The 16750-nt window shown below is 37.4% G+C and overlaps 2 protein-coding genes across 18 annotated transcripts; both read left to right on the top strand.

The window, feature by feature from the left end:
- The first annotated feature begins 384 nt into the window (after nt 1-384).
- On the top strand, nt 385-9466 carry LOC141643884 (uncharacterized). 16 transcript variants are annotated; one of them, XM_074453228.1, is made up of 13 exons: nt 385-854; nt 1843-2225; nt 2684-2929; nt 3030-3133; nt 3660-3777; nt 3862-3993; nt 5080-6080; nt 6235-6373; nt 6506-6829; nt 7956-8095; nt 8210-8396; nt 8541-8665; nt 8973-9466. In XM_074453228.1, the coding sequence occupies exons 2-4, from the start codon at nt 2076-2078 to the stop codon at nt 3129-3131; spliced, it is 498 nt and encodes a 165-aa protein (XP_074309329.1). In that variant the 5' UTR covers nt 385-854; nt 1843-2075; the 3' UTR covers nt 3132-3133; nt 3660-3777; nt 3862-3993; nt 5080-6080; nt 6235-6373; nt 6506-6829; nt 7956-8095; nt 8210-8396; nt 8541-8665; nt 8973-9466. The 16 variants fall into 16 exon arrangements, 15 of the variants coding, with proteins under 15 accessions (XP_074309329.1, XP_074309335.1, XP_074309334.1 ...); XM_074453234.1 differs by lacking the exon at nt 6235-6373 and having other exon boundaries at nt 5080-5990; nt 6768-6829; nt 8286-8396; XM_074453233.1 differs by lacking the exon at nt 6235-6373 and having other exon boundaries at nt 5080-5990; nt 6768-6829.
- A 1593-nt stretch (nt 9467-11059) lies between these two features.
- Nucleotides 11060-16420, top strand: LOC141643883 (E3 ubiquitin protein ligase RIE1). Of its 2 annotated transcripts, none has more exons than XM_074453223.1 (5): nt 11060-11831; nt 13522-13641; nt 14543-14675; nt 14762-14920; nt 15978-16420. In XM_074453223.1, exons 1-5 carry the CDS (start codon nt 11368-11370, stop codon nt 16131-16133), a joined length of 1032 nt encoding a protein of 343 aa, XP_074309324.1. In that variant the 5' UTR covers nt 11060-11367; the 3' UTR covers nt 16134-16420. The 2 variants fall into 2 exon arrangements, with proteins under 2 accessions (XP_074309324.1, XP_074309323.1); XM_074453222.1 differs by having other exon boundaries at nt 11126-11831; nt 14759-14920.
- The last annotated feature ends 330 nt before the right edge of the window (nt 16421-16750 follow it).

Below are 16750 nucleotides of genomic sequence, written 5' to 3'. Positions count from 1 at the left end.
AAAATAGACATTTCATTAGCACCTCTTCTCCAGGCCTCTTTTTATCTCCTTTATCTTACTTAATCCGTCTGAAATCTAAAACCGATAATTTTCATCTAATGTCCACGCAATCCACAATCAAACAAAAATTTGAGCTGACTAAAAATCATATTAAGACTCAAAAAAGCTCTCAGACTCAAATAAATCAAATGGGTTTGGTGTAGTGATTGGCTGATTGCTCATTTCATCACTTAACTATGAAGTACGGGGTTTGATTCATGCCCATAAGGCCATAAGAATGGAGTAAACTCTTTGACCACAACCATTTTTCTCTTCGTAAGAGTACCCACGGCGTACGGGGACACCCCGGTTTACACCAAAACAAAAAAAAAAAAAAAAAAAAAAAATTAAGACTCATACAAATACACAAACACAACTCCCGCCAAAATTAGCATAAATAGTACTCTGTACTTCAACTATACAGCTATACTACATTACTACCATTTCACATTGAAGCTTATACATCAGCAGCAACAATGGTGGTGATGTGTACGATACCATCGATAGTATTGTGTATTGACCAATATGCTATGCAGTGTGGGCCGATTAGTGTCGGCTAGGGCAAGGATGGTCTATGATGTGGAGAACCGGGTTTACTCGAAGAATTGTGTCACTCTCGACATTCTTGTTAATTTGATTGATTTGTACAGCTGGTGAAAAACCGAATGTTCCGGTTAGGGCTTGGTTGGGCGGGTATTTGGTTCAGTGTTTGATTCATGTGGTCTTGATTTGGTCTGAGTATCGCCGTCTGGTGATGGTAGTGTTGGCGATGATGATGATAATGCTGTTGTTGTTTTCTTCTCGACACGGGCAAGGTGAGGATTGTTAATCAGCTTGATTTGATTTGGTTTCGATTTAGGGTTTTTGTGTTTGCTGTTGCTTTATGTGTGATTTTTATCTGTGAATTGTGATTGTTTTGATAGTTATTACTGTGAAACAGGTGCATTCTGTGAAATTTTAATTAACTTGATTTGGTTTCGGTTTTAGGGTTTTTGTGTTTGTTGTTATGTATACGTGTGATTTAATTGTTGTGCTCCCTCCGTCCCGGTCAATAGTTTACAATTGCCAGATGGCGATACTTAGACATGACCTTCATATTCATACAGCAATAGGTAGTATCAGTATGTTAAATTCATGTTCCTCATATCAATACCATGTGTGATTGTGGAATTAAGCAATGAAGTATTGTCAACCAAGTGCAAAATAGTATGTGGTTGAGGAAAATAGTATGTGGTTCACCTAATTTCCTAAACGTCTGCTGACGTACTGGAAATAGTATGTGGTTGAGGAAATGTGTCAAGCACCAGAGGTTCATGTAGTAATTGAGTTTCCTTACTCCAATCATACTCAAATTGACAATCCATAGCTTCATTCACCTCATTGGCTAATTGATAATTTTGCTTGTAGCCTCTAACTTCAGCTTGTAGTTGTACGACACAACAATTAGACACTAAGTTATTGCAGTCAATGTCATTTTCATTGAATGTTACCTGATCTTGGTTGGAATTCCAAATTGGTTCGAACAAGTTGTAGATTTAAGACCTGTGTATGGCATTATTGTGAAACAGATGCGTTTGTTTTTTGGTCTATAACTGTTTTTTTTCTTGATACTTTATTAATACTGTGTTTTACTTGTGCGTTCATGAATCAGCTTTGCTTATAGATATAATTCCTTGAACATATCTAGGAATTACCCCCTTCTAACCATAGACCTTGGATGTGTCAGAAAATTTGCTTATAATGTATTTGAGACACTAGGATACTTATGTTGTTGTTGAACCAACTTACTGGGTGGTGAACCAGGTGAAAGCAATGATTGCTGGCATGGACTCTCAGAATGAGAATGAACTCAAAACAAGTAACTCAGATGGTGCGCATGTCCAGGAGGATCAAACAGAAAGAGAATCCTGCAAGTATGACCAGATGGATGAATCAGACACTAGAAAAGTTAAAGAGATCATAAGCTCGTCAACGCAATAACAAGTCAGGAATCATCCCCACCTATTGAACCATTAGAACATAACTTAGGAGCTGCAATGGAGGATCCAACAGTAAGCCAGCCTTCTGAGATTGTAGATGACGAATCCCTCAGCGTTGAAGCTAGCCAAGCAGTAGGACTTGAAGCAGAGAAACATATCCAGGCAAATGAAGATCATGAGCAAGAAAATGATATCTCTGCAGATACGGTAAAACATTTATGCTTTTAGTTCACGTACGTCATTCTTGCTTGTCTGCATGCAAGATGCATCATGCATGCATTGTTCTTAATTTTCTGTGCACTGATTAAGGAGTTCTTGGCCTAGTGGTTGAGTTTGAGTCTTTGAGCCAATGTGTATGAGGTTGCAAGTTCGAATATCCCCTCCCCCTTTTCTGTGTACCCCTACCAAAGCCTCATGTTTGGTAAAGTGAAACGGTTGCTCCATATTGCACAATTTATATATTTTTCCACCAACTTAGTTGTATCTAGGTTCAAAGATAACCAACCTTAATTACGAGACTTCATAAACCCAATAAACACAGTAAAAGAAGAGGCTGTGTAGGACTAACACGTCAAGCACTAAATGTGCTTTTAAGCGAATAAGCAAATGGAATGTGTAGGACTAACAGACACAAACAACTCAAGAAATTTTCACCTCACTTGCAGCAGATCATTCAAGGTGATTCTGCAGACGAGCTTCAACACATCATAAACTCTGCTATTGGCTATGAAAATAGCACAACATTTGCTGAAGCCGACAAACATGGAAGTGCTGACCACCTCAAGATTGTGGACTGCAAAGATGATGAACATGCTGAAAATCTTCAGGAATCAGAAAGTGAGAATCAAGGTTTGGCTACGAAAGAAGTGGATACTGCGATAGAGGCAAGCAAAGATGATAATTTTGACCAGGTAACTTTTTCAGGCCTGGCATTGTCTTGTCGGAAAAATCTGTCCTTCAGGGCTTCAGGCTTACATTTCAAAATAATATTATGACACACTCTTCTCACAGTTGCCAAAAGATCTTCAGCATAACAATGACGCTCAAAATTTGAAAACGAAGGAGCTCAGAAAGATGGTCAGCAAGTGTTATTGGAAGCAGGGTCAGATGTAGAGGTCAGCATAACAAAGCTATCGCCCTTTAGTAATATACTAACAAGTATTACCCTCAGTCAGTCATCATCATATCATATATTTCTTTAATGCATTAGCCAAATCTGCCGACACCACCCAGTAAGTTGGTAAATGAAAGAAACAAAAACAATAGCCCGAACGTTCCTTGAACATACTTTATTAATACTGTGTTTTACTTGTGCGTTCACCTGGTTCACCACCCAGTAAGTTGGTAAATGAAAGAAACAAAAACAATAGCCTGAACGTTCGTTTATGTAAAGAAAAGTTTGACAATGGCAATTTCAAACTAGTAAGATGTTCAGATCTCTGTCCTATTGCACTCGTTGTAACAGGAGCGTACAAGTTTGAACATGGCACTAACACTTTGTTTACTATTGCTTTGTACTTCCGCAATCACTTCCTCCAGGAGTATGTCAACGTCTGTTATATGAATTTTTTGCTGTTTAAGTTGTGATTGTAGTACCTTTATTAGTCAGCTATTAACAGATTTTAATGTGAATTTGTGCAGGTTGACTATGGTCTATCAGGCATATGATGTTGTCTTTGTCATGTTCTTTGTAGCAGGGATCATCGTATGTTGCAGTTTATCTTGCATCATTGGACTCCGGTATCCTGTTGCTGGACAAGTATAAGACTCTACCCTTGAACAAACTGTGTATAGCTTTTGTGGACTTTGTATTTACATACTGGCTATGTTTTTTTATTCTCAGAAGCAGAGCTCAATGTGCTCCCAAAATACAGATTTCATATGTCAAGTAATGCGGAAAAGCCAAGTGATGGCGCCTATGGATACCAGTAGTGGAGACTTGACAACTGAATGTGATCTTTTACCTGAGGATGCCGTAAGTGCTTTCTTGATATTCTTTTTTCGAAGTTGTAACTTTTCCTTGTGAAAATACTGTTAGGGACACGAGAGTGTCTGCTTTTTTGAACAAGTACTATTAGAGATGAGTTCTCAACTCAGGTTTTATAGGGTTGATGTAACAGATTGACTTGCAATTGTTGTTATACATCCCAGTAACATTGAAGTACCCTAGTGAGCCTTGTTCAAAATTGAAACGGTTTTATCGGATCATGGGAGTACGTAAAATCTCATCTTACTCTTCGGACTAGGGCTTACTATCTTGATATGAGACATTTTTCATTATCACATAATTAGGGGGTTACAGTTAGAAATACATTACATAGAATCGTATGGTTAGACACTCATTAGACATACCACATCTTTATTTGTAATAGCTTTGAAGGTTACAATGAGCACATTTTGGCAAGACTGTCTGAAACCGTTATAAAATATCGTTGTTCAAACGAATATTGGACCACATACTGCTAGACGGTGAGTAAAGATTGATATGTACGACACATAAACCCTTTTGCGTGCTTATAGATTTAGGAGTAAGTGAGACACCTATGAAAATTTGACCAGCTCATGACTTGATTGATTGATTTCGTGAAACCATGTACTTTGCGTTGTTCTTGGCTGTCCCGTACAATGTTTGGAAGAAGAGTAAGGTATTTCACATTTATTACTGTGTAGAATTAATAAGTGAAGGAGTACCAGCTTAAAACTAATGAGTTAACACTTCATGTATCTCATGTCTAGTTCTTGATATATGTCACCCTAAATTTCCCCCTACCTTACTATTTGTTGGAGCTGTTGCTGACTTGTTGTTGCGGGAATATCGCATTGAATGTCTTTATTTGGACAAAGTAAACATAAAAGCCTCTAGGAAGGGTAATGAGTTTCAAAACGTTTCGAACAACTGAATAAACTGAATTTTTTACTTTTAGTTTTTATGTTGTGAAGTAGTAGTTCATTATGGCCCTTTTTATATACTGCTAAATGTTGTTTGTGTGCATTACCACCCTTGCCGTCTTGCCGATAATATTCTATACTGACGGGACTGTTTTTATCTTTTTTATTCAAGGAATGCTGCATCTGCTTCGGTTCATATGAGGACGGAATAGAGCTCCATGTTTTACCATGCAACCATCATTTTCATTCAAAATGCATTGAGAAGTGGCTCAAAATCAATGCAAAATGCCCCGTTTGCAACTACAACATTCTCAAAGGGAGCGTATGAGTTTGAACATGCTAGTAACGCGTTGTTTACTGTTTGATGACTAACTTCTTTTCTGGTGTTGAGAATCAGAGTCTTTGGTTTCATTGTAGATATGGTAATTGAAGGAAACAAAAACAATAGCCTATCGGCATGCCAAGTAAATTTTCATAGTAGTTAATAGCATGTTCAAATATACTCATTGGGATGAGATGGAGGCTTAACCATTGGGTGTCTACTGAAGTAGAAATGGTGAAATAGAAGGCGGCGGCGACGTGTGCTAAGTCATGTAAGGGAAAAATTGGAGATGGTAAAAATGGAGCTCCAATATACTCATTGGCGTTGACACAGGGTGGATGGGAAGGAGGGTTTAACTGACTTTAACATACACTTGTGTGTGTTCGGTAGGTCTCATGTCACAATAAATCTTTTGAGAGTCAATTTTATAATTTTGAAAAAATATGGTATTAGATCTAAGAGCCTTCTAAATGTGTGAACTTGGGAAAATAGGAACAGTAGAGCAGTTCTTTGTGTGCGTGTCATGTGCTAAACAGTACTCTCTACTTTCCTCTTTCCTTTTCTTTATTTGTCTTTTGCCTTGTAATTGTTCTTTGCCCTTTATTTTCATTCTCCTTCCTGCTCCCTTCTTCCTTCAAGGCTCCCAATAATCTGTTTTGTTTCTCACTTCAATAATTACTCATTTTATCTTGGCACGAATTTAAAAGAGGCTGTAGATCTGGAGTTCTTGGTTTAGCTGGTTACAATTTGCTACAACCCAGGTATTAATTTCATTTATTAATTTTTTTTGTATTTCCTGATTTCGATTGCTTAATTAGGGTTTTGATACGTTTGTTTGGTTCATTGTTCATGTATTGCGTTTTATGAAGATGGTTGATTGATTGCTCGATCTAGATGTTCTCCTGGCTTCTGAGGATTAAGATTTTGAATGATTCTTTGTCGTAGTGTAGCGGTCTTCTAATTTGGTTTTGTGGATTTGATTAGGATTAGTTTAGAAACGAGTAGTTTACTTGTGAAGAAAATGGCTCCACCTCCATTTCCAGCTTTTGGCAGAATACTCTGATTTTAATTTGTTTTGTTACACGATGGGCCTATACTTTTTGGTCATGGTGCTCGGGTTTGGGATAGTTGCATTTCTGACTCGGTAAGCTCCTTAACAATCACACCGCATTCCCTGGTGTTTTTTACACCAATTGTATTACTTCGACCTCAATGACTATATGTTTTGTTGTAATTGGAGAATTTTAGAAGTGACAGATAAGTGCTGTTTTTATAGATAAGTTTCGTTCAGAGGGCTGTTTGTACATAAGGGGATCCTTGCTTACACAATGTGCGATTCAAACCCCTACATTCGAAGGATAATTGAGATGAAGAGACCTTAGCGGCTTACCATACTGAGATCCCTTGAATGAGTTGAATCTCAATTGCCTATATGTTACAGACCTTACAGTCTCATTTCTCCTGTAGTTACATAATTTTGTATGAACTGATCCTCTATGTATTTACTCTTTTCTTAGATAATTGTCACTGCTGGACAGGATTGTTCATGCCGTGTATGGGGTTTTGATGGAAGAGAACTAAGAATTATCAAGGAAAATATGTAAGTATGACTCTCTTCGGTATTTTTTTTTTCCGTGTTGGGATCTCTCAGTTGTCGATATTATTAGAACCTAAATACCTAGCCACTGGAGGATTATGACATTACTTAAGTACTTCAAATCTATATGTGGTTCGTGACTTGTACCAAACAAACTAATGCTCCCTTATGATCTTGAAGAGGCATCCGCCAAGAACATCCTTATACTGCATCAGCATTCAGCACATAGTGCCTTTGTAACCAGAGTGATTCCCATTGAGTTCTACTTGATGAGGTGAATCATGCAGACCTATCATGGCTCATGATTCATACAATTGAACATACTTTAAACTTTAAAGTTTAAAAGGAGCACATACTTTAAAAAGGACTCCTCTTTCCCTTCCTATTTCTGAAAATGCTATATATGCCCTAATAAAAAGGTGTATGTCTTTTGATGATGAAATTTAAACTACACAAATTATATACTAGAATGACCAATGTGCTATCTGCCTATCTCCTTAGTTTAACCATACCCCAAACCAAAGCCACTTTAGTGTTATATCCCCTTTTTTTGTTAAAAAAGTTTTGTTCACATGGGAACAAGGATCAAACTCGGACCTTGTTGGACAAAGTGGCGAGGTAGTTCTTCATTGTGATATTTGATTAAAAGTCCGCCAAGGCTGTGAATTAATGGGTCTTTAAAATAAAGACGCCGAACTTAATTTTAAACGAAATTTGAAAAGAACCTTTCAAACCTTGGATTTTGAGCAAAACTTGATCGTTTTTACTTATTTCTTGCAAACTTGAATGAAAAATATGCAATACAAGACATGCTATTTATAGGTAATTAAATATATTCCGATTCAAAATAAAGGAATGCATAATTCCTTTACTTCCGAGACTCCTAGCTAAGCCAAAACACACAGCTTTATTCTCTTACTCATCAAGTCATCATCGGATTTCGACTCGATTTCAACTGGCATTATACTTGAGTTGTTCAGTGAGCAATCTACTACTTATCTAAGTCTCAATCTTCTGATGTGGATGTTGATTATCATACTTGAATGGTGAATTTCTCTTGTTTCCGTTTTACTGATAATAGCTCTTAAGTCTTAAGGCTACATTATCTTTGGATTTCTTCATGTTGCAGCTTAATTATCCATCTCTATTGTCCTCATTTGAGCAAATCACTCAATTTGATAACGGCAAAAGATTGGCTTCTTTTTTGGGCTATGACGGAACTCTTTCACCTATTGTTGATAACCCCGACATGGATTCATGTCTGAGGATGTTAGTTTTATCTTTTCTATGTTTATTTCCCATTTCTGTTTCTCAAAAATTTATGAGACAGTTTTACCTGTGAAACCAACCCATTATACATATAATTTAATGAGTTCTACGCAGGGATATTGGTTGGTGTCACATGTGAGACCGTCTTATACCAGACTCATTGTTATAGTGATAGTCCTTTGATCGACAGACGACAGTACATGTGATGGCGACGTATGTTTTTCCTCATATGCGTTCTGTTGTAAAAGATGTGGCTAAACATTTCCCAAGAGCTATAATTAGTGGAAGAAGGCGGGATAAGGTGGATTTCTAGCTGCTTCTCCATGTTTTTTTTTATTCACTGATATCAGTTGGAAGAAGCATACATATTACCATGTTAAATATGTATTTTCTACTTTTATATGATTGTGGAATAGTCGTCATCATCGTCTTCGTGTGCATGCAGGTTTATGAATTGTAGGATAGACTGAACTGTATTATGCCGACAGTCATGGGATGGACATTATGAGCCATGTTAAAGGCTCTGCCTTTAATGGGCACCCTAACTGTATCAAGCTAACTGATAAGCAGGTATTTTTTTTGTTATGAAGTAACTATAAGAAACACTTGCTGAAATACCGTCATAGAGGCAGAATATTAATTTACAAAAGTGTCCTATTAGAAATCACAAATAGTGAGAGTGAATTTTTTTAAAAGTGGTTGTTATTAATGTTTGTTAGTGCTTCAGTAACAAGGTTTGCGTGATCTTATAACGTAAACGTATTGGCTGTGTTAGCTACTTGTGAGTTATGTAAAAATACCTTGGTCACTTGCTAACATGTGAGTATAGAATTTAGAGTTACTGGTAAATTAATCCAAGTTGTCATGTTTTATGTAGAGAAGAATTGAAGATGTGTATGAAAGGTGATGGAGAAATGAACGACTTAGAGATTTCAGGTAGTGAAGGATTCAAAGATGAACAAAACGGAGATAGACGAAGAGCTTAACCTTAGATTTTATATAGTTGAGTACGCGTTAGATCATGGGCGCCTTAACGCATATGAGGAAAAAGGCAAATGAGAAAAAGGGGCACCACTGATAGCGAAAGGCATATGAGGAACTACATTACGCGTTAGATATAATGAACTCATAGCATTGAAACTAAGTTCATCCTAGCATTGAAATTGAGTTCATCCTACATTATGCCTTTTCCTGATTTTTGGTATCACGAGGAAGGCCTTCATTTGAAACTGATATTGATTGTTATAGTAAGAGAAACTTAGTGCAACTGATATTGATTGTTATAGTAGGAGAATTTTGTTGTACGCTTGTGTATCAGTCGATCTGTACGACGAGTTTTTTAAAGGAGCAAGCACTGCATTTTCCTTGCCTTGATTTGAAGCTCATACGCACTTATTATTACCTTTATTACCTGAGAATCCTAACTTTAGGAGCGCTGGAAAGTTCATGTCCTTTTCTGTTATCGCCTTGGATTATACTTAGGACAATTGTTATTTAAGAAAATATTATACAATAATCCTTTTACGAATTATACGCAAGTTTTATAGTTTGAAAAAGACGGAGATGGACCTTGGAACTCCGCGCGCATCGCGCGCGGAGGAACAACTAGTGTAATAAAATAGGTACAAATTCTAATGAAAGATAAAATAGGTATCTTTATTATGTAAAAAAGGTACGAAATTATTATGTCATCAAATAAAAGGTTCCGAAAAACAAATAAATAGATACGAAAATTTGGTCTCTCAATAACTTAGTGAGAACCGTCTATCCAAGGGTCAAGTACTCAAGTATAATACTGTTGATGATTGCTTGGAACTGATGCCTTACTAAGGGTATCAACAATAGAGGTTTGTCAACAAAGGTTTGTGTACTTTTTAGAGGTTTGTTGACAAACCTCTCTATTGTTGGGAATGGGGTTTGAGGTTTATAGACGAGAATGGTTACATATTTGTATACAGGTTTGTGAGATGACATGCCAAGTGGTGGTCCCTAAAATATACCCAACATATGAGAGAAAAAAAAATGGATAATTTGAAGTGGGTCCTATAACATAAACCTTGAAAAGGTTTGTCTATTGTTATGTATAGGTTTGTTATTGGAGAGGTTTGTTAATTTGGTGATGTGTCAAGTGACAAACCTCTTTAGAGGTTCATCTATTGTGGATGCCCTAAGGGCCAAACATCTGTATGACCGTTTTACCCTTATAATTGTACTAAATATTTCCACGATCTTAATTATTTTTATATATTCTTTGTGAGTTGTATTTCAATCAGATATTTCGTAGTAAACAAATAATTGAGACGGATGATGTGAAATTTAATGTTGTGGCTAAACAAAACAAGTACGTAGCGGTTTCCGGTTTGTCCTTTGTAAGTCGTAACATGGGAATATTCGTTTTCAGCTTAAAACGAGTAAAAATGGACGGAGTATAATTTTAGTATTTTTAACTTATATTAATTATTGTATATTTTATATCTTACTTTGGTATTTATAATTATATTTTGATTATTATACTTGGAACATTTTCAAATATTGTACTTCTAAAAAAAATGTTTTAGGTATTATAACAACAAGTAAATGAAAAGAACATAATAAACTGAGCTTGAGCTTTTTCTGAGCTGACTCGAGTTTCAATTTTTTGAGCTCAACGAGCTCGAGCTCATATTGACCCGTTTACCCCCTTGGATGAAGCGATTATTTCACAAAACTGCACTAAATGTGAAACGGATCCATACAATATATCTAACGCTATTTTTTTTTTTTTTTTTTTGATGTTGACCAGGAGTATCCCCTACCGACAGCTGGGGCAATCGCCTTCGGGTACTGAAGGCAAACCTCTGACCACTTGTTTAAGAGATGAAAACCCTTACCACTCACACCAGCCAACTTTGGTATATATCTAACGCTAATTTATGCCTACTATAATCATCATTATTAAATACGTATCACGCTTATAAGTTAGTCATAACCGTCTTAACTCTTAATTAATGATCTTTCTAAACAAAACCAGTGAAAGTCATAGAAATCGATAACCATTGGATTAAGGTTACCTATCATCCGTCACTAGGACCACCAGTGTTGTTGTATTACCCCATCAACCCTTCTTCATCACAATCCTCTTCTCCGTTACACAACACCATCAATCAATTCAATTCAATTCAATTCAATTCAATTCAATTCAATTTAATTCCCAATTTACTATGAATCAGTAAACCCTAACCCTAAAACTCTCTAAATCCGATCAAAATTCCCCAAATCAATCAACAAAAAAAATGTCAGAAACATCATCAACAACAGCGGCACCACTCCTACCTCCACGACAAGAAAACCCGACCCGAATCCCGCAAACCACAACGCTCGCGTTGTTATTGGGCCGTGCGGCGGGCCGACGAGGCCCGTCGATGATGGTGAGGGAGACGGCGGCGCGTGAGCTGGAAGAGCGACGCGCGGATTGGGGGTACTCGAAGCCGGTTGTTGCGGTGGATATGTTGTGGAATATGGTGTTTGTTGTGGTGTCGGTTGTGATGTTGTTTTGTACGGTAGGGGAGAAACCGAATGTTCCGGTTCGGGTTTGGGTTGGCGGGTATGCGGTCCAGTGTTTGGTTCATGTGGTTTTGGTTTGGTCTGAGTATCGCCGGAGGTCGAGGAGGAGAGAGGTTGATTTGGAGGCGGGGAATGATAGTGATGTTGATGATGATGGTACTGCTGGATTTTTTGGAAGTTCTGGACAGGGCAGGTGAGGATCGATAACTTAATGAGAGACCGTCTTTTTAAAGTATTTGTGTTTGTTTGTTTAATTAATGTGTGTGAGCTTATTGTTGCACAAAGATGGAATATTTGTTAATGAGAGACTGTCTCTTAAAAGATTTGTGATTGTTTGTTTTAATGTGTGTGAGCTTGTTGGTTTGCAGGGAAGGAATGTTTGTTAATGAGAGACCGTCTCTCAAAGTATTTGTGATTATTTTATTGTGTGTTGTGTGCTTCTTGTTGTGCATAGAGAGTGTTTGTTGATGAGAGACCGTCTCTCGAAGTATTTGTGATTGTTTTATTGTGTGTGAGCTTGTTGGTGTGCAGGGAGGAATGTTTGTCTTTCTATCTGAATTTGATGAGTTGGTTTTGTTTATAATTTGACGGTTCATTGTATGAGTCATTATTGTGAAATGATAATTCTGTTGGTAAATGGGATGATAGTAGATGATGAATGTGGAAGGTCGAGATAAATAGCGAGTAGGATAGGATGAATCTGGTGGGGTTTGCAGTTATTTCTCAATGATTTGAAGTCTACTCTTATTGTTCGGATAAGGTTGATTTTCGTCTTTGGTAATTAGAAATAGCAGATAGAGTTCTTTATGTATATTTCAAGAGGAAAGATAGCGATATCTTAGGAAGGAAACATTTGATCTAGGCGGGTGTTGATGGCAATGACTGTGTAACAGTGTTTCACATCAAACTTTTCAAGCTCATCGATTGTGAACTACTTCAAACATTCCTATACTGACATCCATTCTGAGAGAACAACCCCCAGAAAAACCTCTATTTCTAACAAATTTAAACTCGACAGAAGCATGTAAATAATACATTCTCGCGCTGTTGAGTATCCACATACATTGATATAGGGTAATAGAGTATGAATTCACCGTTGAGCTATTCACGTGTTGTCGAGTATCCACTTCTCATTTTCAAAGTTTGGGAACTTCTAGTTGAATAATTTTGTCAGAATCTTCTGATCATATATTATAGATACGAGTCATATGACAAACAATACCATAGTATCGGGGAAGTAAGATTTACTATAACAGAAGTTAAACAAGTGTGATTTTTTTTTTTTTTATATTTTCATATATGGCAATCACTGACTTCTCCAAGACCTTGACTGATGAATATTTTCTCTTTAGACCTCCATTTATTGGTCTTATTTCTGAATTCGGATACCCTTTTTCTGGGGGAAGCTAGTTTAGAAACTCCTTTTTGCGAGGCAAGTTATCTGTGGCTTGTCTTTATGATCTCATGAAGGAGAGATCACGTCTCTTGGTTGTTTTTCATGAAAAGAGTGTGACTGAAAAGAGTCTTCATGTTACTGCTATAAGCTTGCTTCCTAAAGTTCCATGGGTAGGGGAAATAAATCTTGTTGGACCCATAAGTTTGCTTAGTAACGTCTGTAAAATTCCTGATATGGTATTGGCTTCAGTGTTAAAACTTGTGGGTCCCTGCTTGTGTCCGCGCTTTGCAAACCTTTGGTGGTGTTATAGAAAATTAATAATGTTTTGGTTCCCTATAATAATTGCTTGTGTAAACTTGTTCTGCTGAGCAGGCTTTTGACCATATTTCTAGTTTTCCATCAGTTGTGTATGCGTGTTTACTGTTGTTTTGTCTGTCACGTTGGTACTCTATTAATTTTGTGATTTACATGTGCGTTCATTTATCAGCTTTGCTAAAAGATGCGAGTCCTTGAACACGATGGCGTCGTTTGTTTGGTGGATTATTGGCTTCTACTGGGTAGTGTCTGGTGGTGAGCTACTTCTGCAAAATGCTCCACGGCTGTATTGGTATGCTCTCTTTCATTTCAGACATGCATTCAGTGCTCCTAGAAAAGGATAGGTTATTAGGATTTAGAATAAAAGAAACAAGCCTAATGGCTTACAATTTACAACGTCCCATTTAAAATGTAGATGTGTTCCCAATGCCATTGTTGTCTTGTCTTGTTGGCTTGTCGCTACGTGGTAGGTATAATGTCAGTGTGATTGAGAGGGAGGTTTATTGAAAGGAGCAGTGTAAGCTCAGGTTGATTGTAGTAGAAGAGAGACATGGCTGTCTTCTTGTTCATTAATAAAATTTCTTCGCTGTGGAGAACGGTAAATGTAGATGGAAAATTGTGAATTTTCCTTAGATTGTGAGGTGCTGGATTCATGCTAGTGCATACTTTATTATTAAATGAGGTACGTTAGGGGTTGGATTGCCTATATAGCATCTTTCTGGGCTAATACAAAACTTACTTTCAACTTACGAAGATTCCTACTGGACTCTCTTGCAGTTACTGTTGAGGACCGTGTTATTGCTTTGTGCTTTCACAATTAATAATTAAAGGAGAATAACAGTGTCGAGAATATACTCCCTCCGTCATAGTCATTTGTTTACCTTTGATTAAATTACTTCTCATTAAAGATTTCTCACAAAGGATATAAAAGGTAAATAAATGACTGAGATGGAGGGAGTAAATTCTTAGATACACCTTTTCTTTTGTTTTCTTGTTTGTTGTGGGGTTGCTAATTCGGAGCCACTTCACAAAACTTGCTTCATTGCTTCGTCGTGCAGTGTCACCTGACAGTCAGAATTTTTAGCTTTTAACTAGACGAATACTGTACTTTTACTTTTCTGTTTCATATGACAGTAATGTTTGTAGGCCTTTTATTAGTCAGCTATAACAGATTTTAATGTAAATTTGTGCAGGTTGACTGTGGTCTATCTGGCATTTGATGTTTTCTTTGCCATATTCTGCGTTGTCTTGGCCTGTTTAATAGGGATCGCACTTTGCTGCTGTTTGCCTTGTATCATTGCAATCCTGTATACTGTTGCTGGACAAGTACGGGACTCTATACTCTTATATTAAACTTGTAGCTACTGTGAACTCTTTGACATATTGGTTGTCTCTTTTGATGCTAAAAGCAGGAGGGCGCCTCAGAAGCAGACCTCAGTGTGCTCCCAAAATACAGATTTCGGATGTCAAGTAATGAGGATAAGCCAAGTGTTGGAGCTGGAGTGATGGTGCCTATGGATACAAGTAGTGGATACTTGGCGACTGAACGTGTTCTTTTACCTGAGGATGCAGTAAGTGATTTCCTTTCTTTCTTTTTTGGAAATTGTAATTTTTCCTTGTTTAAAATACTACTGCTGACAACCTGACATGGTTGGTTGATCAGTTTCTTACTTACTGGTCATCAAAGTAGATGTTCTTTTGTGAACAAGTACTACTAGAGGTGTCCCAGGTGAGCTTGATACAAGGGCCAAAGGGTTCTTTGGGTTGGTGTAACCGATCAACGTAGTATTGTTGTTGTACAACCCTGTAACACGGGAGTACCCTACTGAGGCCTTGTTTCTTAACCCCAAAAGAGGAAGGGTTTTCTGTTCACTAAGGTAGTAAGTAAAATCTCATGTTAACTCATTAATTAGACTAGGTCTTATTATCTTTATACGAAACATTTTTCGTTATATCAATTCTTAGTGGGTAATGTTAAAAACATAAATTACATTTAAGTGTATGGTTCGACTTTCATTAGACAGAATGATGTTCTTCAAGTATCTCCAGTCTTTGTACCTGGTAGATGGGCCAGGATTCAACTTTATGCATGTAATTTGTTGGCATTAAAAGTGTGAACTCTTCCCCACTCCAGTTTTAGTAACTGGAGATTGGTTGTAATCCCCCGAAAAAGGTATGAGATTGAATAATATGATTAAGGAGTTCTCATGAGAAGTTAAAAGGAGTTGATAATGCTACTCATATTACCGAAGTGTACTACTGTGTATTTTTTTTCCGGGAGCTTGTGTGCTATTTAAGCGTCTTTGTTTGGAGAATTTTCTTCTTTCTTTTTCATGGAATCCACTAGGGGTGTTCATCGGTCCGGGACCGGACTACACCGGACCAAAGTTTGTGGACCGAAGACCAAACAAGGGTAAAATGTTGGACCGTGGACCGGACCATACGTTTGTTGGCCCGGTCCGGTCAGCACCAAATAAATGCATGGATTGGACCGGACCGGACCGGACCGGACCGGATCATATGGAAATAGTCCACCACAAGTGTACTCAGTTGCTGCTGTGTGCATTATGATTGCCAAATACGAAGTATATTCTATACTGACCTTTTATTCTTTTTTTTTTTTCCAAGGATTGCTGTATCTGCCTTAGTTCATATGATGACGGGGTGGAGCTCCATGCTTTACCATGCAACCATCACTTTCATGCAACATGCATTGAGAAATGGCTCAAGATGAACGCGACATGCCCCCTTTGCAAGTTCAACATTCTCAAAGGAAGCGAATAAGATCGAACATGCTAGTAACACTTTGTTTACTGGTTTTTTTTTCCTTTTCTTATTTGTACATAAATTGAAAGACTTGGAAAATAGCATAATATGTTAGACTAGCTTCTTTTTCAGAAGCTTATTTTCCGCCGTTCTAAATCCGAGTCTTTGGTTTCATTGTGGTTGATCAATGAAGGAAACAAAAACAATAGCCTATTGGCGAGCCTAGTTACCGTTTCATTGTATTTACGAGTTGTAAGTATACAGTTCTCGAACATTGGTTTATGTAAAGAGAAGTTTGAATTTTTCCCCCCTTTTTTATTCTCAGTAAGCTGTCCAGCCTGAGAAAGTCCCAGTTAAAATTGTTTTACAGCTAGAATCACAAATCTGACAGGGTTCGGAAGCAGAATGCGATCTTGGTTTGGTATGTGGATTTGAAATTACTGGTGGCAGCAGCGGTGGACGTGGCAGGGTTTGGGAAGTGCTTGAGGTGAAGACCTGAGGTGGTAGAAATTGACTGTTGTCTTATTGTTTTCATGCCTAGATTATACTTTCAATGGATTTTCATACTTTGTTTTGGTTTCATTATTGTTGAATTAGTACTTATTGCATGCGACCTCTATTGTGCAACAGTCAAA

This window comes from Silene latifolia, chromosome 2 (genome assembly GCF_048544455.1).
Source record: "Silene latifolia isolate original U9 population chromosome 2, ASM4854445v1, whole genome shotgun sequence".
Classification (NCBI taxonomy): domain Eukaryota; kingdom Viridiplantae; phylum Streptophyta; class Magnoliopsida; order Caryophyllales; family Caryophyllaceae; genus Silene; species Silene latifolia.
Note: the sequence above shows the minus strand (reverse complement) of the source record. Positions and strands in the feature narration are given on the sequence as shown.